The sequence below is a fragment of the Carassius gibelio genome, chromosome B7 (genome assembly GCF_023724105.1).
Source record: "Carassius gibelio isolate Cgi1373 ecotype wild population from Czech Republic chromosome B7, carGib1.2-hapl.c, whole genome shotgun sequence".
NCBI lineage: Eukaryota > Metazoa > Chordata > Actinopteri > Cypriniformes > Cyprinidae > Carassius > Carassius gibelio.
In genome coordinates this window covers 4,247,729-4,270,746 of record NC_068402.1, presented here as the reverse complement: position 1 = coordinate 4,270,746, position 23,018 = coordinate 4,247,729, and the positions used below count along the sequence as shown (strand labels likewise).

General features: G+C 38.0%; 2 protein-coding genes and 1 long non-coding RNA gene across 3 annotated transcripts; 2 read left to right on the top strand and 1 right to left on the bottom strand.

Annotated features, from left to right (window-relative positions):
• The first annotated feature begins 8,394 nt into the window (after window positions 1-8,394).
• LOC127962318 (aerolysin-like protein) lies at window positions 8,395-13,169 on the top strand. Its single transcript, XM_052561857.1, has 3 exons — window positions 8,395-8,501; window positions 11,582-11,730; window positions 11,906-13,169. The coding sequence occupies exons 2-3, from the start codon at window positions 11,582-11,584 to the stop codon at window positions 12,864-12,866; spliced, it is 1,110 nt and encodes a 369-aa protein (XP_052417817.1). The 5' UTR covers window positions 8,395-8,501; the 3' UTR covers window positions 12,867-13,169.
• LOC127962319 (uncharacterized) lies at window positions 12,549-14,755 on the bottom strand. Its single transcript, XR_008154565.1, has 3 exons — window positions 14,441-14,755; window positions 13,813-13,887; window positions 12,549-12,687 (listed from the first exon to the last, which is right to left on the bottom strand). It is a non-coding gene; the product is annotated as an uncharacterized LOC127962319 (long non-coding RNA).
• A 4,174-nt stretch (window positions 14,756-18,929) lies between these two features.
• Window positions 18,930-19,880, top strand: LOC127961050 (aerolysin-like protein). The gene has a single exon (XM_052559976.1). It carries the CDS (start codon window positions 18,933-18,935, stop codon window positions 19,878-19,880), a length of 948 nt encoding a protein of 315 aa, XP_052415936.1. The 5' UTR covers window positions 18,930-18,932.
• The last annotated feature ends 3,138 nt before the right edge of the window (window positions 19,881-23,018 follow it).

The following is a 23,018-nucleotide window of genomic DNA, read 5'->3' as shown; positions in this document are numbered from 1 at the left end:
ATTGAATCGGAGGGATAGTGAGAGGAGGGATGTCTGCTGTTAGATTATAATTGTACCTGGCACTTCTAAGCACACTTAGCATTTGTGACTAATAATGCATGCATGTGTTCAAATGAGCACATTTATGCATACATTTTCTCTCTCTGTAGATAGTATCAAACACTGTTTGCTGTTTAACCCACATTAGATGAATTACCGTTTACAGATGAAGCAGACTGAGCAGATATAGACAGACATCCATGCTCATGAGGCTTGTGCAGAGTTTAGGACTGAATGGGGCCTGAACTTAAGTTGCAAGATAGGATGCAGAAAATGTATTATGTAGATTAACATTCAGGTCTGGTAAAAAAAAAAAAAAAAAAAAAATATATATATATATATATATATATATATATTTTTTTTAAAGAAGTCTCACCAAAAACACAGGAAAAAAAGGTAGCGAAAAGTATGAATTTCTTTAAAACCCCAAACTGACTCTAAACCTATTAAAGGGGTCATATGATGCTTTTAAAGATTTAAAGATCATCATTTTGTGTATTTGGTGTAACAGAATATGTTGACATTCTATAATGTTCAAAAAACACATTATTTTTCAAATACTGTACATTTTGAATCTTTACTTACCATAATTTCTTTCATTCGCTTTCATGTTCCCAACCCACCCCTGCTGGGTTAAAATCGAGACCAATTTTCAACCCAAACTTGGGTTAAAACAACCCAAAGTCCTAAAGTCCTTTTTAGAGTGAAGTATTTCCCCATAGTGATGCAGATGTGTGGGGGTGTGTTTATAGGTGTTTTAGGGGGGCCTGGCAGAGTCTTGCTTTGATAAAGAATATATCTTTGGATTTGACACTTTAGTCTTTGCAACTTAACAGATCTTCTTTATGCACCAAGAGCTTGTAACACTCCAAACAGAAAGGAAATTTTGAAATCGCATCATATGACCCTTTAACTTTATTTCAATACCTGAATGTGGATGAACACTCCAATCTGCCCCAAATTATTCTGAAAACAATGTGATAGACATTCTGCAGTGATGCAAGACAAACGCATCAGTTTTGCAGCCTGATAATTGAGTTGACAGTCTTCTACATATCAGAATAAATTGGCCTAATTAGTCAAAATTAATGGTGTAACTGTGGCAAAACTCCTCTTTTGTGTGCTGTGTTGTGTTTGTGTGAATTGATATTCAGCAAATTCTTCTTCCTGTAATTCCTCTTCCAATATTTTTTACATTCTGACCAAACCGCATCCACATGCTCTTATAAATGTACTAGTTCAGGTCTCTTTCAGTCAGCTTTGCCTCTCTCCATATCTCTGTCCAGGGCTTCTCTGCGCCCCAGTAATGGATCTTTGGGGAGGCGCTAATGTGACGGACAGCAGGGAAGTGTGAAAAACATTCAGAAAGCTTTTCACCCAGCCATGGCTTTAAAAGGGGCTCCAAAGAATGAAAATAAAGAGCTTGCTTCCTCTCTTCATCTTTCTACTTCCTTACTATAGATGACCTTGCATTTTGAAAGAAATGAATGAAAGGCAACTGTGGTAAAACGGGAGGTTATGAACAGATCGTTTTTCTTTAAAGGTGAAGTGTTAAGTTAAAACATTTTAAGCGTCTGTGAATGTGGATAGATAGGTATAAGTCATTCAAAGGGTGATTCCTCCAGTAGTTTAAACGATATATGACGCTTTAAAAACATGGGTGCAGCCTATTCTAAACAATCTTTTTTCTTTCTTTCTTTTTTTTTTTTTTTTTTGCCTGGAGAATGGTAAATTTGGCCATTTTTACTTTCTAATTGTGTAGAAATGACATGCTCACATCTAGATGTGAATGTGTACACAAGAAGCACGCTGAAGGTGTGGCTGAATGTTGAAATAAATAATGGCATATAAATCTGAGCCCCCACCATCCCATTATTCTGGAGAAGACTTCAGGTTTTGGCTCCATACAGTATTTTTGATGTTTATTAGGCCCACAGGCTGTGATGTCACAAGTCAGCCAATACAAAAAGTGGCACCTCAGATTGTCCTAAAGGGCAATTGTAAAAATGTAATTAAGCAAACAAATAAATAATTAAAGAACACATAATCTAAATAATTTATCTAATTGCATTATGCCTGCAGTGATAACAGCAGGATGCACAAAACTCGCTTTTTTTTCTTGTTGATGGCTCTACAAATATCGACACTATGATGCTGGAGTGGTTCCGATGCATGTTTGCCAAGGCATTTCTATGAAGCTGGGAAGGTGTTTCGAGTCGTTTTAGTGCAATACTAGCGGCTGCTATTCAACAATGTATTTATTTATTTTAAAATGGTAAACAATACCTTTCATTAACTGACACAATGTTACAATTCCATCCAATTTATTTATTTATTTATTATTAATTACATTTTTTACAATTTCTGATTACTATGCAGGCGGTAAAAGAAACATGATACATTTTACTTTTTCTACTAGCTGAGGTAAACACGCTTAAAATGACCTATGCAGTAAACATTAGGCCTAATTAAACACTATAAGATACATAGAGCAGAAAACGAAGTGACTATTTAAATAACAAAAATGCTATTATTTAAACTGTAAGGAAATACAGTCATTTGTCACGCAAGGAATTGTGGGAATGTCAGGGTTTGCACAGTAACAGTTTATACAGTGTTTTGCGGTTTGGATTTTGAAGGCCTACTGTAAGTGCTATTTATATGCAGAGATAATTAACTTTGGCGTGAATATGATTTGCACGTGTTTGACAAGCATGCAGTTTTTGCGTGAATATATCCCGCATCCCTAAACCTACCAATTGCGTATCGAATGCATGCATAGTCAATATCTGCGTATAAATAGTATACCAAACAGAAACAGGAAAAAGTGCAACTGAAACACACATTCATGAGATTTAAGTGATTTTCTCTAAGACTTTGGATTGAAGCCACGTGATATTTTAAAAAAAGTCTCCTCATTTTATATGCCTTGCTGTATGCTCTCGTTTACACAAAGGAGTTATGATCTGTAAGCAAAGTTTTCTTCTAGTATAGATATGAGTGTTGAAGGTTCAGCTGTCCCGAGCCAGGGGTCCGTGTGAGTTCAGCAGGGTAAGATGTGCTCGTCTCAAACGCGCACTGACATTTCACCTTGCGAGAGTCAGCAGAGGCTTTTAAGATCCTCCCCGACCTGTCACATCGCTGTGCCTTCACTTAATGGACTGCCTTTCTTCAGAGCATCTGCTTCTCTGTCCGTCGCTATCTCTGTTTCATTACCAGCCTGAGATCACTGCATTTCAGCGCAACGTGCTCGTGATCTCGTGTCTCTTAAAATCCTGCCTCGATTTTTGGTGCCTGAGCATATAGTTTTTCTGTCATGCTAGCTTTAACCACCTGCTAATTGTGCGTCAGTAGGCTATTTCTCTCTGCAATTCATGCGACGTTCGCGAAGAAAAAGATTAAACGTGGGAATAATGCAACCACTGCCCATAAATAAAAGGTTTATTGATGTCCTCAAATAATTAAATCGCAAATAAAGTCACTCTGTTTATTTTCTTAATAATTCCTGTTAGCAAACAGTTGCAAAAATAGATTTGAGGGACTTTAGAACATTATAAGACGAGCAACCTTTTAAAAGCTTTTACATTTGGTTAAATAAGATTTCTAATGTCTAATGTTTACAGTTACACCTTCCCTCCTGACGATCCTAAACATTTAATGCAGCATTCACATTGTCTTTGTGAAATGACTTTTAACGATTTGGCCACGAGTTTTACCAATCAAGCATACCAAAAAAAAAAAAAAGAGTTACTGAAATACTTTAAAAAGTAAACAATAAATAATAATAATTAGCTATATAAAAAAACACAAACCGTACTTCTAATATTTTTTTTAACCTAAAGCATAAAATCATCATGTCTCTGTGTACAATAAACTAGGTAAAAGAGACATTACAAATATTTATTGGCAATTTGTATATGCAAACAAGTTGTTATCAGTTGCCTGGTTTTGGTAAATTAGCAGAAAAAGCAAAAGTATGTGTGTTTTTTTTTTTTTTTTAGAAATTTTTGGGGTCTCAAAGACATAAGAGGTCTTAAAAGCATGAAACTCTAATTTTATTTGTCAAACTTACACACTATTCTGAGAACAGGCATGCATATAGCAAATCGATAGGATGCGGTTCTATCCGTCCTGATCATCCAGGTATAATGTCGTGACCCCGGGTCACCTGCTCAGGTAAGCGGGTCAATTTGCTATGCATCCACGCGCAAAGACGAGCTGACACCGCGGGCTGCATCTTCTGCTTCGCACATAAGCGATCTGAAAACGCAGAGCTATTTTTGTTGATGTTAATTTGCTCCGTGTTAGGGCCTCGGTTCACGGCTCGGTCAGCCTTCCCTGATATTATACTCCCGTTTGTTGCTGTAAAGGTTCCCCTGTCTCATCGCGTTAGCGTCCAGACGCCCGTGAACTGTGAATGCACCGCGCGAGAGACGAGGCTCTGCCGCTCAAGGTCCTAGATTCCGCCTCTTTACCGACGGAGGAGAACTGCACAGAGACGCATTTATGATTCTATTCAAATAAAGCCTAAACACGAATGTAAAACAATAATAATAGGCTAATAACAACAAAATTAACAAATAAATTCAAACCATACACTCGTTTAAAGAATATTTATTTTAATAAAAACATTACCAGATCAAGTCAAACCAAATATTGTTATAGCACAAATATAAAGGGACAACATTGACCGTCTTTACCTTGTTGTCCTCCAGCTTCCCGCGTGTCTCGTGATTCTGTGATGCGTCTGGAAACTCAAATGGGTGTAAAGCCTCTCTGGTCGCCTAAAAAAACCCATCTCTTCTTTTTCTAGATTCTGAGATGCCATGAATAATTAATACACTCGGACAAAGGTATTTGGAGATATTTTCATTTAATCCACATTTCTAACTGAAAATCGTCCTAAAAACACAGACTGATTACTGTGTGCTGTTTTTGATTTGCACTCTTTTCATTAATTTGGTTTAATTATTATGCATAGACTAAGGCACATTTTATTAATCAATTTATCTTTTAAACAAATGCTTAAAAAAAAAAAAGTTCCAACACAGGTTAGTCTTGATTTTAGCGTAATTGCCCATGTTTAACTTAATTACTCACAGTTGAAGAAAAAATGTGAATTTGAGTTCACACTTATATTTTTTATTGAAGACATTTTATGTGTTGGTGTATGACGCAGGCAAAGCCATTTTTATGCTTTTAAGTAAGATTTCCGGACTTCAGTGTCTGCTGTGACGAACTTCCCAATATTATTGAATGTTTTTTTATTTTCTCTAGAAAACCTAATCATGTTAGGCGTCTTCAAACTTAACTTTTCCTGCGTTTTCTACTCCTGAGTTTAGATGTGTATTTAATAATTCTATGTTTCTAATTTAAAGATAATGAGAACGAGTCTATGTTTGTTTTTTTGGTAACATAAGAGTTAAAACAATAACCATCGCGCATTATTCTGTAAAAAAATCAAGCGTCAATTCTATTCGTAGGCTATAATTGACATTAAAATTAACAAATAATTTCCAATGTTTTATAATGACAGGCATAAACATTAAGCAACATATTTTTACCGGTTTGAGTGAAACACCTAGACACACTGCGAGGAGGAGGACAGGTGCGATGGTTCACTGTCAGTCAGGACGCATTAATCAAGAGCAGACGTCAATGTCGGCGCAATCTGCGCCTATAGCGGGGTTCTGCAACAGCAGCAGATGCTGGGGTTCAGGTGATGCAATGTGAAGTATTCAGTCTGCGAGAAAACTGCAGTAATGTATCGGACACCTTTGCGTGCACGTCCTCTTTGCAGGTATGTTTTAATTTCTACGAGCCATGCGCGTTATCATCAGATCAGTCTTGTTCAGACGCGCTGACCGTGATATCAGTTAAGCTGTCGGTAAACAGAAGTTTTGCCTAAATCTATGGCAGAGGATCATGCATTGCAATTGCCATTTTTGTGTTCAACATGTTGCGCATTTTGATGTTCCTTGCGCACATGCACTTTATTGTCGCCTCTAGCCTACTTAAAAGACTGTATGCATGCTAACTTTAAAATAGGTACTGACTCCAGATCCGTAATTCGTGGTCCATGCATGTCTGGTCCCTCGCCGTAATTAGTCTATTTTCACTTAGATCATGTGTTGTGAAATCTCTCATTAATCCACCGCGCATCGGACACTGTCAGGAGACATTTTGTGCCCTGCTCGGGCCTTCCCTGTCCAGGCGGGCACACGTGAAAGCGCTGCCACTGATACATCAAAACAAAAGCAATCTGATCAGGCGTCCCGGAGACGCACCGTCACAGGCCTCCACAGAGCCAATGAGTTTCCTCCGCCTCGGGCGCACTGCGCTGTGCAATACTCCTGGAATATTAATGCTCTGCTTTATTGATGCATCATTTTTCTTAGTCATAAACCTCCCGTGTGCAATAGCAAGAGCTCTATCTTTATCTGAATGATCAAATTCCACACTGAAACAATTAGGAAAAATACTAAAACTTAACCCCATGGGAACTTCAGAATCAATATATTCAAATTTAGGTTCTTTGCTGTCACTGAAGATTCCATTTAGAATTTTCAACATCCACATAATCTTTGCATTCCACAAGGTACTTTAGATTATTAAAACATGTCTGCGACTAAGAAAAGAAAAAAGTAAAGCAACAATTAAGAAAATGTTAATTTGAAAAGTTTTAACATTACATTAAACATTAAGAAAAATATTTACTATAGGACAAGTTTATCAAAACCTAGGTCACTTTTTCAGAACTCTTCACACAATTCTTCTCACCAACTTTGATCTTGCCACAGCAGTCAGTTTCAAACTACCAAAGTGCTTCATATACAGTACGTCTCAAATCACCCTAAAACTAGTCAAGGTTGTCACCCAACAAACACACACTGTCACTAATAAAACAATGGCCTAAAACATAATAACAGATAGCATTACTATGTTTTCTTTTGTACAAGAATAACAGTGTACTGTATATAATTCACTGCATTATGTTACACGGTTCATTACAGCATTATTCCTAAACTGAGACTAACACCTGTGTAGACATTCAGATATGTTTAATTGTTCGGATAATATTTCATTTTTTGGATTTTGAATATATTTCAATATGGTATTGTTGTAGAAATGAAGCAGATTAAAGTTTAATATTATGTTAGATATTGCGATATAGGCCCAAGCAATTGTACTAAGAACTGTAATGTGGCTAAACTGATCTAGATGTAGTGAACATGTCTATTATGTCTTTGGGAGTGTGTTTGGTCACAGCACGGACACACACATTCACGCTCCCACCTTCGGCACGCTTGCAGGCGAGACCTCTTTATACATACATGATCAATCTTTAATCTGCTCCATAGAAACTGAATTGCTACCGTGCACTCTCAAAGCCAACATCAAAATTTCATGCAGGTAATTGAGATAAAACCAAAATGGAGGGAATTGCATCTCCGTTACCCTCCACTCGTCAAAAATACATTTCCGTGTGGCAGAAACGAGGACGGGTGTTAGACAGTGCTAGACTGTGATTTTTAGGAAGAGACCAGTCACACCTGCCATCAAACACAGCGAAAGCTGAATTTAAGGCAATAGCTGCCACTCCTGGACCTGGTGTAGTTGGATTACACTCCTTGCATAAATGCACACATGCAACAGTTAAATCTACATTTTAGGATGCATCATGTTTTTCAGCAGCAGTGTGCAAAATATACTCTAAGCTCTTATAATAATCAAAAATAAGCTTGTATTTGTAGCACTGGACAAAATCCAGTCAGAATGATCAAGAGTAATCAGATCCGAGACAAATATAAAACAAACAGATGGAGAATATTTCTGTTTGTGTGCACTCTAAAGAAGTGATTACACGTGTCTGGATTATTATTTATTTTTATAATAATAGTCTGAGTTCTTCCACTAGAGGGTGCAGGTGCAGTTGAACTTTTGACTTCTGAGCTAATATTCTAAAGGAGATCTTGGTTACTTACTACTGAAGATGAATAAATCAAAGCCACGCATTAATATTATTGCAAATAAACCGAATTTGAGTGCAGGTTGACAGAGAAAAACGTCAGACACATCTGTTTTCGTCAAGTGATGACAGACAGCTGCACATGACCTGAACTTTCGCCCCTCTCTACTTCTCTGAGCTGTTTACAGGCCCTGAGGCGTGTGTGTTGACTTCCCACAGACACACACATTGCCATGTCTTATTCACTTAGAGGTCAGCTGATTCTGGTTGTTTTGGGCACCTCACCTGAGACCAGAGAGTTTCACGTTATGCATAACTGTATACACACACATCCTGCTGTTTTTAAAACTATGTATCTGACCTTACTTTTGACCCGTAGCAGATGATGCCTCACCGACTGACAGCAAGCGATAATCAAAGAAAGAGGAAGAGAACGAGACAAAAGACACGAAGAGAACAGTGCCACCTAGTGCTCACTGGACCTCAGTGCAAGGTTAGTGCACCCATGTGAAATCTGTCATCATTCAAAAATTCAAAACCTTATTTTTTTTTTTTCTGTGGAATTATATATTTTTTTCATAATCTTCATGGAAATTTGCAATAGCAGGCATGAAATCGTTATGAAATATATAAAGGATTTTACAGCAAAAAGAAACACTGATGTTTTGATGATTTCAGATTTGCAATTTGCCCATAACCCTATAAAGTTGTATCATATTTGACACAAATTTCAAGAATCTCTAAATGATCAACATGATTAAAAAAACAGTTGAACACAATCTACTACATGCCTTCTGTCATCTGATTGATACTTTTATTTATTATTATTATTAATTTTTTTTAGCAAATAAAAGGCTTTATAATTGTAAGAACACCTTCAGGTCATGGTTCATATCACATTTTTCTGTGAAATCTTAATGGATTTTTTTTAAAATAAAGTAAACATAGAATAATCTTTATATTGATGGTTTAAAAGTATTAAATTTTTTATTAGTGCTTCATCTTTACACATCTTATAAAGCTTGTTTTGGAAAATATATACATTTGTGTGTCGTCTGTAAGTTCACATCTCCTCCAGACAATTGAAATATTTCCAGGCTCTTTGGTTTCATAAAAAAAAGCCAGAAAACCATTTTTTATGTGTCATTGTTTTAAAGAGATGGGATGCATTTTTTCATGAAAGGACTTCTCCAACATGTAAATGTCAATGCAAATGATTATTAGGACATGTCACAATCATTAAACATGATTAACCGATTAATTTCTGATTAACTTAACTCACATGATTATCTTATGAGCCCCAGCATATTCTTCGCATATATTTTACAGTGAATGTGGGTGTACCGCGGTGACTGTCCACTTCTTGTTTCACTCCTCATGACATCTGCATCACCTGCTGAACTGATATGAGTGTGTCAGATAAACGAGACATACAAAATGAGCAGAGCAGTAGTATCCCAAGACCACTGACGTAAAACATTGATCAGTGCTTGTAATACATTGAGGACCTTATCACAACCACATGCATAGTCATTAAGAAGTGAAATCTTCCCATGACAAATTATTCAGATCTATTGTGAAAACTGTTTCAACACTGATGAAGAGCGCTGATGAAGGCTGTGCCTCAATCACCCCTGAAAAACACATGCATCTTCATCATGTTTTATATATCTCACTTACATCTGATAAAAATGTGTTCTTCTTTAATAATAGGAGACTTTTTGTAAAAATAAGAGACTGACTTACAAAACATAAAGATTGGGAAGAGATTGTTAATCCAAATGAAGTGGAGAAATTATTGATAATATTCATATGGGAAATATAGTTAAGGATTTTATCTCTGTACTTTATCAGAGGCTCCTGTTACTTCATTCAAGTAATTCTTCTGCATATCAAGAATGATGGGAGCTAGAAATGCAGGAGGAGGTTACTCGGGAGGATTGGGCAGATACTTGTCGTGAGGCTCATAGGGTGACTAACTCAAATATGTGGAGAGAATTTAAAGATGTTTCTGAACTCCACAATAGTGGCAAAGATGAATACAATATTCTCTGTCAAATGTTGAATGCAATTTGTACAATCTGGCACTTAAATCTTCTCCAAAGCTAAAATCATTTTGGGAGCAAGTTTAAAATGCACTTATATATTTTATGCTTTTATTCCTTTTGACCCAGTAGTTGCTATTTTAAGGCAAATATTTTCTGGTAGCTGCCCTAAAATGTCTTACATCTAAATATCTCAAGCTGGAACCACCCAGAACTGAACAGTGGGTTCAAAGGGTCCGACAAAATAAAAGTTTTGACAAAATAATTTGGGCAGCTGCATTCATGCAAACACAAACCACCTTCATGATAACACACATGCAATAATACACATGCAATAAACTTTCATTAAACAACAGAAGATGTAACATAAAGCCCAAACATGATGTTTAATCATGTTTCTAAATAGTTTTTAACAAAGCATTTATTAAAAAACTAAATTATTAAAAAACATGATTATTTAAACAAAATACTTTCAAATGTGGAGTGACACGCAGGGGGTTCTGGGAATATCAGTTTACAGTTTTTCACTAAACTTTACATTGGTTTGTTCAATTAACAGCGTTTTTACAAAATTTTACAAATAAATTACACTTATTTATTTATTTAATTATTTTTTACATCGCCTTAAGATTTCATTTTTTAGGCGAAATGAAGCCCACGATCAAGAATTGTACACGATAATGTAAGGAATGGTAGAAATGTGCATAAGATTATGTACATATTCAAAATTCTTGTATGTTAATGTTTTGTTCTGGTGTCTGATTTAATGATCTGAATCTTTGCTGTAATTTCTCTTTCCCCCCTGATTTAATTAAACTTGAATTGAATTACTTTTATTTCTTCAATCTCTTTTTACTAACTTTTATATGAGGCCTGGTTCATTATTTTGGTGATATATTTGTTCTGATATGCTGTTCTTGTTCTAAAAATGTTTTTTTCTTTTCCATATCACTCTGAACCATTGTTTAACCTTTTTGACATGTTTAGATGGAGAGTAGAAAAGACTTCCAGTGCTTAAACTGTGTTTTGATTTCAGCTGAGCGTTTCTTTAGCTTAACCAGAGAGTTTTATTTGTTTTATAAGTTTTATCAGAAGTTTAACGTGTCATAAGAACTTGGCTTCATTCTTTAACAAGTCAACTATACTTTTCTATTATTTAATATGTCAAGTTTAGTTAATCATAAAGGGTTACGCATTAAAAAATATTATTAAATTCATTAAGAATGTTGGGAAGTTGTGAACAGAAAGTCAGTCAGCACATTGGTTTTAACTCCCTAATGTGATGCAACACAACAAAAATCTATGCTGAAATCAATATTGCAAGGCAATCACTTGTCATGATTATATATATCATATTAATATTACATATATGGCATTTCCCTAGGCCAAAAAAATAAAAATAAATAAAAAAGCCAGATTCTGTTATATTGATACATTTGACACTTTATTCTAAATAAACATATCAAATTCTAAATAGACATCTTATCAAATTTCATACGCAATAAGGATGTTTTTTTGTTTTTGTCAGATGACTCTGTCAGGAGGTGTGTGTGTTTCCAGGTTATGCCTGCCCTGTTTGGATTCCTATTTAAGCAGTTGTCCAGTCAAACATCTCTCACATTTCTGGCTTTCATTTGACAAGCTGATCTTGAGACGTTCATCAGGCTACAGTCACCTGTGAGTATTTTTCCAGAGATGCAAAGTGTAGCAAACGGCTTGATTGCAGGATATATAATAGGGTATAAATGTCAGTAAATGGGGGTGAAAAGCAAACTACAAATTACTTTAAAAGAGTTAAAAATTTTCTTTAAAATATGTTGTTTTGACTATTATTCTGTGGTGTTATTTCCAGATCTACTTTAAAGATGTCCAAACCAACAACACTGGAAAAAGTTGGTGGCAAAGGAGGTTCTCCATTTTCATTTACTGGGGAGAAGAATGGTGCCAATTTACAGAAGATCGGGGTGTGGGTGGGAGAATCCCAGGTTAAGGCTGTCAAAGTCTGGCTTTCAGATGACACAAATGAAACCTTTGGCAAGTCAGATGGGTCGTACCAAGAGTACACTTTCAAGTCTGGTGAGTGTTTCACCTCACTGTCCCTCTGGGAGAACGGAGAAGGAACACGTCTTGGAGCCATCAAATTCAAGACCAACGAGGGAGGAGAATTTTTTGCCAAGATGACAAACATGGGTTTAAAAAAAGAGCACCCCATTGATATCGGCTCTGGGTTTTGTCTTGGAGTTGCAGGGGCAGCTGGTGCAGATATTGACTGCATGGGATTCATGTTTCTCAATGCAGTTCAATCCACAGTTCTCACCAATGTGAACTATCCCACTCTCCAGCAGCTGATACCAAAGGTGTCAGTGGAAGAGATCAAATATGTCTCTTACACAAATGAAACCTCCACTAACCAAGAGCAAACAGTTGAGACCTCAAAGAAAGTGATCAAAACAGCCTCATGGTCCATGAGTGAAAGCTTTACCAAAACATTTAGTGTGGAAGTGAAGGCAGGGATTCCAGGAATTGAAGAAGTTTCTACAGGATACAGTGTCAGCGTTGGAGAAGAAAGCACGTTCAGCTTTGAGTACACTGATGAGAGAACCGAAACTCTGACTACCACTGTAGATGTGCCACCTAAAAAGAAAGTGGATGTTGACATCACCATCGGCAGAGCCACGTTTGACCTGCCTTACACCGGCACAGTGATCATCACGTGCAAGAACGGCAGTGTGCTAGAGTACGAAACCAGCGGCCAATACAAAGGCGTCACTTACACTGATATCAAAGTGAATACTAAAGAATCTGATCTGTAAGGTTAACACAGATTGTTCTTGGTTGCTTTATCTGATTTTACCAGCAATGTCTCAGTTGATCTACCTTCGATTTATTTTGACTTCCACTGGTCCACTTCAAATGACTCTTTGCTCAAAGATTTTAATCAGTAAAAATATATACACATCATTGTTTTTTCCAAATAATCTTTACTGATTCTGTTACAGAATATTCTATAGCTTCATTAATTTTTTTTTATCATCGTTACTAACAAATTATGTGATTTTATTTCATCATGAAAGAATTTCAGATGTTTGATCAAATATTTAATAAAAGCATTGAATTTTAAATGGACCCTGTGTGTAAATGAACTTGTAGCTTTATATTTTAATGGTGTTTTTTTTATTGAGTATAATTATTAATCAGAAGTCAGTACTGTGCTGACATTTGTTTTATCTTCTTTTCCTTTTTTTAATCAAAACATTTAAAAAAAAAAAAAAGAAAGAAAAAAGATACATTTATTTATCAATAAAATAAAATAAATAATTATAATATTATAATAAATAATATTATCAATACATTTATTTTATTGAAACGTTGTAATTTTTTTCCTGCACCAAAATGTCTTCACTTTCAATGTTTCAATTCAACACAATAAAAAAAAAAAAAAAAATTCAATGTAAAGAACATGGTCTTAAAACAATTAAACATTTGATTGTGTCTAAAGTGTACAATATAACATGTTTCATGGTTTCATGTTTCGCGTGTAAAATATACCTATATACCTATACCTATATACCGCTGTTGTCACAAAAACGGGCTGATGACTTCCTCGTTCTATAAAGTCCCTCCTTCAGAAATACGTAACGAGTTCAAACACACACACATATACATATACATATATAAAGCTTACAGTTAAATTTTTTAAGAAAGAGATCAGACTCTTTATTATTATAATTTTAGAAAAAATATGTAATTGTGGCTTACTCATGTATTGGTGGCTTCATACTCTTCAAGCATATCATCTCCATTTAGTTTTTCTATTAAGCCAGCATGAACAATCTGTAACAATATAAAAAAATTGTTTCCTTAAAATTGTAATATCAAACCCATAGAACTCCCTTTTTACTAAATACAAAACATAATGTAATGCGTAATGAAGTGTCTAAAGTAGTTAACTGCAAATCATGTGCCATACTCCAAGACTTGTGGTGAAGAATGTAACTCACTCAGTATAGAGAGTTTGAGTTTACTGAAAAGTGTTATTTTCAAATTAATTCATGGACAACTGCACTCAAATCCAACATGAAATCCACAACATGAAAACTCAATTCATGCTTAATGCAATCACAAAAATTGGTCATGAGACACACAAGAACAATTTGCATATATTGCCATTTATATTTGAGTAGTTTTGCAGTGGTTTGATTGGACATTATGACGTGTTACATACTGTAGGCCTATTATAAATGAGGAAACGTTAAAAACACTAATGGTGTTTCCCTTCAATTTCAGATTTCATCTGTGAAAATGTATCGGATCGTTTTACATGCACAGCATATAACTATCGCCATATTTTACAAAATAGGTATCGTAAAATAAATAAAACACTTACTTTTGGTGTTTTCCTTGTTAAAACCAAATTCCCCATCTGCTCCAGAGCATCGCGAGTGAAAGAAAATATCTCCGAGAAAAAGTTTAGGAGTGCACAGCAGATGGATATCATTATAAATAACATGATGTTATAAAACAAATGTTAAATTAGGTAACTTAATGTTTAAAACGGTTAACTTCTGGTGTTTCCCAGATCCGCATCTGCGCACTGCATAGCAATTCAAATCTGTGAGAAACGGTTAAGTTAGGCTTGTTCAGGTGAGCGCAGCAAATAAATATCGTCATGTAGAAATATTATCTTAATACACATCGTGAATGAGGTAAAACTGTTACGGTGTTTTCCTTGTTAAAACCAACTTCCCAATTCTTCGCATCGCTGGCTAAAGGAAATATTGCTCTGAGAAAAAGTTTAGGAGTGTATACCACATAAATATCATCTTAAATCAATGTACATATTTTAAACGAGATAAAAACAATTACTTTCGGATTTTCCTGTTTTGAAAAAAAGTCCTAGTCGGTTCCGATTCGCGAGTGAAAGTAAATGTCTCTGAGAAACGTTTAGGCGCATACAGCACATAAATATCGTTATAAAACGATATGGTATTACAAAACATATTTTAAGACTAAACACTCATATGAAAAATATTTCAGACGGGTCAGGCTCGCACACGAGAAAATGTCCCGGATGTGACTAATAACACTTTTTTACACCGCGAGAATGCTGTTTACCCACTGATCTATAATACAGTTTTATAATATACAATTCTGAAGACAGATTAATTTGTTTCAGATTAAGTATAAAAACATTATATGGATCTCTATTTTGCATGAATGATGGATACGAACAGTGTTCTCAGCTACACATTTACATTTATCTATTTGGCAAATGTATTTATCCAAAGTGACATTAAAATGATGAACATCATGAGTAAAAGATATGGTGATGAAATATCTTGTGGAAAAACTGCTGTAGGAACTGGCACAGGACTGTACTTATCCATTATTCATGCAAAAAAAGAGATGTTTTATACTTTGCAAACAAATTTATCTGACTTCAGAATTTTATATTTTAATACTTTGAAATACGAACATAGAAACCAACGACTGTGTTTTTTTACATTATTATTTTATTTATTGATAATGTGCCTGAGCTTAATATTTCTATCCAATCTCTTCTCAGCCTTTACATTATGCTAGGTCCATCAATTCTACAACTGCAAACCTTTTTTCAGAATTTTATTTATCTCATGTTACAGACAAAATCGATGGAGAGGACATTGAGGTGCAGGTTGAGGTTTTTACTAAGTCTTGCACTTTTGCTTTAGATTGTGTTGCCCCTCTTAAACTAAAGAAACACAAGGGAATCTCTCAACCTTGGCTAAATAATGTAACACGCACTTTTAGAAAAGAATGTAGAAAAGCTGAACGCAAGTGGAAGAGAGATAAACTTCAAATTTCATCTGAAATGTTAAAAAATTCTTTGGCTAACTATCAGAAAGTAGTAAAGGAGGAAAAAATGAAATTTTTCTCTAAGGTAATTTCAGATAATGCAAACCGGCCAAAAGTACTGTTTAACACAATTGATTCCATTTTAAACCCCCCAAGGAATGTCATGAGAGATGCCACACAAGAAACTTGTGAAGAATTTTTATTGTTTTTTACTCAAAAAATTGAGAAGATCAGAAGTGAAATTGTACCTTTACAATCCTGTTCATCAATTAATCCTGCGCTGTCTAATATTTTTTCAAACTTTGAACCGGTTTCCTCAGCGCAGTTAGCAGATATTGTCTGTAAAATGAACGGAGGTAGTTGCAGACTGGATGTTCTACCTACTCATCTTTTTAAAGATGTTTTTTCTACTGTGAGTTCTAGCCTAACAGCTATAATTAACAGCTCTTTGATGAGTGGAGTAGTACCTAAAAGTTTCAAACATGCAATTCTTCATCCCTTGTTAAAAAAACCTAATTTGGATCATACAGTCCATAACAACTTTAGGCCAATTTCTAAATTGCCTTTTATTTCCAAGATTTTAGAGAAAGTGGTCTATTCGCAGCTATATTCATATCTGAATACTTATGATATTTTAGATACATTCCAGTCGGGCTTTAGGACCTGTCATAGCACAGAATCTGCACTGCTCAAGGTCACTAATGATATTTTATTATCGTTGGACTCCGGATCACATGTTGTTCTGGTTTTATTGGATCTGAGTGCTGCCTTCGATACGATAGACCATGAAATTCTTCTCAATCGGCTGGAGTGTTGGGTTGGTGTCCAGGGTATAGCTCTACAGTGGTTTGCATCATATTTAAGAGACAGGACAGTTGCTGTGAATTTGGGAGACTTCTCTTCCACATTGGCCCCTTTAGTTTGTGGTGTCCCTCAGGGGTCGATTTTGGGACCGTTGCTGTTTTCTCTTTACATGCTTCCTCTAAGCGCTATTTTTCGGAAGTATAGTATTTCATATCACTGTTATGCAGACGATCTCCAGTTTTACCTTCCTGTGAGCTTAGATAAAACCTGTTCACTGAACAAAGCACAGGAATGTTACAGTGACATTAAACTCTGGCTATCTAGCAACTTTCTCCAATTAAATGAGAGTAAAACTGAGGTTTTGATTGTAGGCTCTCCCGTCTCACCTGCCTTTCCTGATCATTTAGGATCCTTATCCCTAAAGACTGCGAATCATGTAAAGAGTTTAGGGGTTATTATGGACTCATCACTTAACTTTAAGAAACAGATTGGTGCCGTTGTTAAAGGTAGCTTTTTTAACCTGAGATCAATTGCTAAAGTAAAGCATTTTTTATCTAGTAAGGATTTGGAAATTGTGGTTCACTCCTTTATCACATCTAAGCTTGACTATTGTAATTCTCTATATATTGGTCTTCCCCAGACTTTGCTTGCCCGCTTGCAGTTAGTGCAGAATGCAGCAGCAAGGCTGTTAATGGGGGTGAGAAAGAGAGACCATATTACTCCTGTACTACAATCCTTACATTGGCTTCCGGTCAAATTCAGGATTGATTTTAAAATTCTCTTGTTTGTCTACAAGGCGCTGTCAGGCCTTGCACCCCAGTACATCAGTGATCTTATTGTTCCTTACTCTCCTTCTAGAGTCCTTAGGTCTACCGATCAACGGCTTTTAAAGGTCCCTCGTTGTAGTCTAAAATCAAAAGGAGATCGAGCTTTTTCTGTAGTAGGTCCCAAACTCTGGAATAGTCTCCCATTCCATGTGAGGTCAGCTCCATCGGTAACAACTTTTAAGTCCTATTTAAAAACGTATTTGTTTTCTTTAGCTTTTGAATAAGTATGTTTATTTTATTGTATGATTTTAATTTTATTAATTTTGTAAAGCACTTTGGGGCAGCGTCTGTTGTTTAAAAATGTGCTATATAAATAAAGTTGCTTGCTTGCTTGCTTGCTAAACAGATTCATATTTTTGTCTGTATGTTTGAGTTAATTTTTATATGAATGCAACTGTCTGCCGACCCATTCTAGTCAATACACAGTTGCCACGTCACAATTAAAAAAGTTTGTGTCATTATTTGTACAGCTCTGAAAATGGGTTTACAACACATATTGTGTTTTATAATATTATTCTGAATCTAAAAACAACCTTGGATTTGTATCTAGTTTAATACTAGATGAGGAGCAGGTAATTATGTTATAACTGATTAACGTTGGTTTGCTGTTTTCTTCTTTAGCCAGTCTTACGATATTTAGAAATTGGAAGACATTAAGAACCCCAGACTTGTAAGGGTGCATTGTTGAATCCAAGCTTGATTGAGTAAGGTCTTTATATAAATAGACAACTATTTTGAGTTTTGTCTTGCACCATATTTGATTTAATGGTCAAAATGTGTCTGGGTAACGCTGTATAATTCTTGTAATGTTGTTCTTCTGTTACCTATCTGGCTTCCAAAAAGCAATAAAAAATATGTATGCTGCAGTTTACTATGTAGCTGACTTGGGAAATGGTAGCATGAGACTTGCAATAAAGTTTCCCAGGTCAATTAAAAAACTTTGCGGTGAGAGCCCAGAAACACAGAACAAGCTCAGGGCTAACAAATAGATTATTTTCCACTGTTTTTGATGAAAAACACAAAACTTGTTCACTTATCACACGGTTGCCTGTTGTGAAATGCAAAAGATGCAAATTAAATGGCTGTTGTATAACCAAATTAAATTCTTTGTTACCTTTAACCACACCACCTGCCTCCTTCGGAGTCTATTTAAGCAGCAGCCTGTTCAAAACCATCAAACTTTTCTGGCTTTCAGCAGACGAGCTGATCTTGAGGAAAAAGTTCATCAGACTACAGTCATCTATGTGAGTATATTTCTAGCAATGGGCACTTAAAATTTGTGTATCAAACAACTTGATACTTTGTAGCAGGTTATAATAATACAATAGGGCTAATTAATTAATGCACTTGATTTATATGTGATTATTATTTTGAATGTTCTTTTGTGATCTAATTTCCAGATCCACATTAAAGATGTCCAAACCAACAACTGTGCAATTAATTGGTGGCAAAGGAGGTTCTCCATTTTCATTTACTGGGGTGAAGAAGGATGCCAATTTACAGAAGATTGGGGTCTGGGTGGGAGAATCCCAGGTTAAGGCTGTCAAAGTCTGGCTTTCAGATGACACAAATGAAACCTTTGGCAAGTCAGATGGGTCGTACCAAGAGTACGCTTTCAAGTCTGGTGAGTGTTTCACCTCACTGTCCCTCTGGGAGAACGGAGAAGGAACACGTCTTGGAGCCATCAAATTCAAAACTAACCAGGGTGGGGAATTCTTTGCAAAAATGACCAAATACTCACTACCAAAAGAGTATCCAGTGGATGTTGGCTCTGGGTTTTGTCTGGGAGTTGAAGGAGGAGTTGATGTAGATATTCGCAGACTAGGATTCGTGTTTCTAAGTGTAGTTCAATACACGGTTCTCACTGATGTGAAATATCCCACTCTCCAGCAGCTAAAACCAAAGGTGTCAGTGGAAGAGATCAAATCCATCACTTACAGAAATAATGACCACACTAGTCAAAATAAAACAGTTGAAGCTTCAAAGAAAGTGATCAAAACAGCCTCATGGTCCATGAGTGAAAGCTTTACCGAAACATTCAGTGTGAAAGTGTTGGCAGGGATTCCAGGAATTGAAGAAGATTCTATAGGATACAGTGTCAGCGTTGGAGAAGAAGATACTTACAGTCGGGAGTACACTGATGAGAGAACCCAAATTCTGACTACCACTTTAGATGTGCCACCTAAAAAGAAAGTGGATGTTGACATCACCATCGGCAGAGCCACGTTTGACCTGCCTTACACCGGCAAGGTGAAGATCACGTGCAAGAACGGCAGTGTGGTACAGTACGAAACCAGCGGCCAATACAAAGGCATCACTTACACTAAAATGAAAGTGAATACTAAAGAATCTGATTTGTAAGTTTAAGGCAAATTACACATAAATTCTTTCATTTTCCTTCTGATTTTCATGTATCAGTTATCCTACAATTAATTTCAGGGGTTTCCAGGGAAAATATATATTCAACATTAATCTTTGTGTAACGATTTACAAATCTCCATATTCATCGGGAAGAAGGAGGCGGGAACCGGCGCACAATCAAAATCATTTTAATATTCGAAAATAAATACAAAACTGCGCACCAGCCCCTCGCGGACGACTGGTGCGCGCAAATAAAAGCCAAACACATAAAATAATGTCCCAGGCCTGGTCCTCTCTCGTCCTTCACGGTCGTCACTCCAGTTTTATATCCTTCCATCTCCTACGTGGGACTCGATACTAGCGGTGGGGCTCAGGTGTAGCTCATCTTCAATCACTACACCTGGCCTCACTCCTTGTTCCCACGCCTCTCGGCCCCGCCCCACTCGCCACATACCCCCATCGCCCCTCGCAGGCCGGGGGGTACTCCCGAGACTGCGCTCTACTCCCCCCCCCCCCCCCCTTCCCTCCGGGGGAGACCGCTCACGGGGACCTGCGGGAACCTGGGGGTAGGACAGACGAGGCGAGAGAAAAGGAGATGGAAGGAGGAGCGACAGGGACGAGAGAGGGGAGAGAGGAAAAAAAAAAAAAAAAAAAAAAAAATCCGGTTCCCAGACGCACTGCTGCTCGGCCCTCCACCGGCTGGGTGATCTCCTCCGCGGTGCCCGGCGGTGGCACTGGACGGCCCTCGGCGGACGGCACGACACTCCTCCGCCGCCCGGTGGACGGCGACGGCTCCTCCGATTTTGGGCAGCGGCAGGAGTCCCCCGTTCCCTGCCCCTCCGGATTCCGTCACGGAGGCGGCAGGCTCCGGCCCCCTGGCAAACGGCGCCGACTCCTCCGCTCCCTCACGGACGGCAGCCGCCCCTCCTTGTCGTGGGCGGTCGGCAGCGAGCTCGCCCGTCCCCGGCAACTCGCTCCAGCCCACCGCCTCGAGCGTCCATGGCGGCACATACCTCGCCAGCTCGAGGGCACCGCGGATTCACCACAGCGGCGAGGGATCTTCAGCAGCGCGTCCCTCCTTCTCCCGGGTTTCGGCACCACTGTAATAAACAAATCTCCATATTAATCGGGAAGAAGGAGGCGGGAACCGGCGCACAATCAAAAACTCATTTTAATAATCAGAAATAAACACAAAACGGCGCGTCAGCCCCTCACGGCGACTGACGCGCACAAATAAAAGCCAAAACCTAAAATAATGTCCCAGGCCTGGTCCTCTCTCGTCCTTCACGGTCGTCACTCCAGTTTTATATCCTTCCATCTCCTACGTGGGACTCGATACTAGCGGTGGGGCTCAGGTGTAGCTCATCTTCAATCACTACACCTGGCCTCACTCCTTGTTCCCACGCCTCTCGGCCCCGCCCCACTCGCCACACTTTGACTAATAGTTTATGATTTTATTACAGAGACATTCAAATAGTGTATACTTTGTGTAATCGCTTTAATGTAATCTTTAGAATACCAGTTACTCTACATTTATTCATAATTGTCCTGGGTAAGGGTGTTGAATTATATATATATATAATTCAACATTGTTATTCTTGAAATTATGTTTTATGTCTTTAATACATTAACATTCATATATCTTATACTTTGTGTAATCACTTTAATATAATCTATGGAAACAAATTATGTAATTTACTTGATCATGGAAGACTTCAAATGTGTTTAATCTGACATTTATTAAAATGATTACACTTCATTAAATAAACAATGGTATCAATTTTCTGTCTCATGTACATCCTGCTGTGAGGAAAACATTATACTAATATAGCACACCAATTTCTCCATGTAGAAATTTATGCCATCATATAAATTTCATTCAATCTAGATTTTTAAACCCAAACCATGACTTACAGAACAGAGCAGAACATCAGTATTTCTCTGCTCATCCTTGAACACTGACTCTACTCTTCAGCACAGTGATAACCCACAAAACCCACTATTCACTTATTCGCATTTCACTAGTTCACGCTTACATATAATTAGCTGAGGTATGGTATGCGTATTTGGCGTGCTGTCCGGGGAAGGGCTCCGAGCTCGGGAATTGCCCGAAGCTAGAGTACCCCCCCTTCCCCGTATATTGTAAAGTGAACTTGAAGTGAGGAGATGGGGTGGAGGAGGGATGCTGATAAACCGTCAATGGATAGAGGTAAGTCAGCGATATTTATACTGTGGGATTGATTACTTGATTGTGGTCCACCTGTGATGATTAGGCTAAGTATCTGACGCGCTCCTCCCGAATCTTCATAGATAATTACATTTCACTAGTTCACGCTTACATATAATTAGCTGAGGTATGGTATGCGTATTTGGCGTGCTGTCCGGGGAAGGGCTCCGAGCTCGGGAATTGCCCGAAGCTAGAGTACCCCCCAAAAAGGCAAATGTACAGGAGGACAGCCGCCAGTTTAAAGAATGCCCCCCAAAAAGCAGAGTACTGGCGGGGGCTGATTTGGTTTCTGAAAAGTTATCTCGTTGGCAGGCTGGAAGGGCCTACGTACTCCGGAGGGAGCGACTTGGGCGTTGAGAGAGTAGGCCCTACCAGCTGCAGCTAGTGAACTACGTGGTAGTTGGCGCCCGGTCGGTAGGGCTCGGGCCGATGCTCAACTGGAGTTTTTTTGGCGTTGGATCGGTGAGCCCTGCCGGCCGATGAGGAGGAGCGGCGTGGTTGTGGTGCCCGACCGGGAGGACCCGAGTTGCCTCGACCGGAATAGGTCACGGTGTCGGCGTACGGGCCCTACTGGCTGATAGCCCCTGCTATTCAGTGGGTGAAGGGCCTAACGCTGACCGAGAGGGCCCATGAAGCCTCCGACAGGAGATTGAGACTCAGGATGACGGACGTCTGGGTCCTCTCGGTTAGGCAGATAAAAAGCTTTTGGGCCAGCCGACAAGGAGGACTCTGGCAACATCCGAAGGGAGATCCCGACTCATGGCATCGGCTGGATGAGATTCACTTGCGGCTGGCAAGCATAGGCCCGTCCGGGAGACTCTCGCCAGACGTCTGAAGGGAGCGCACGCGACAGACGGGTAAGCCTCGGCGGACGGGGAGGGTTGGAAAGGAAAACCCGACTGGGAGGACTC

What these genes read in the sequence shown, in the direction of transcription:
- LOC127962318 (XM_052561857.1), top strand. Translation starts at nt 11,582, where the DNA reads ATGACTCTGTCAGGAGGTGTGTGTGTTTCCAGGTTATGCCTGCCCTGT. An exon ending in TCATCAGGCTACAGTCACCT is followed by an intron (nt 11,731 to 11,905) that starts GTGAGTATTTTT and finishes TGTTATTTCCAG; the next exon opens with ATCTACTTTAAAGATGTCCA.
- LOC127961050 (XM_052559976.1), top strand. Translation starts at nt 18,933, where the DNA reads ATGTCCAAACCAACAACTGTGCAATTAATTGGTGGCAAAGGAGGTTCT.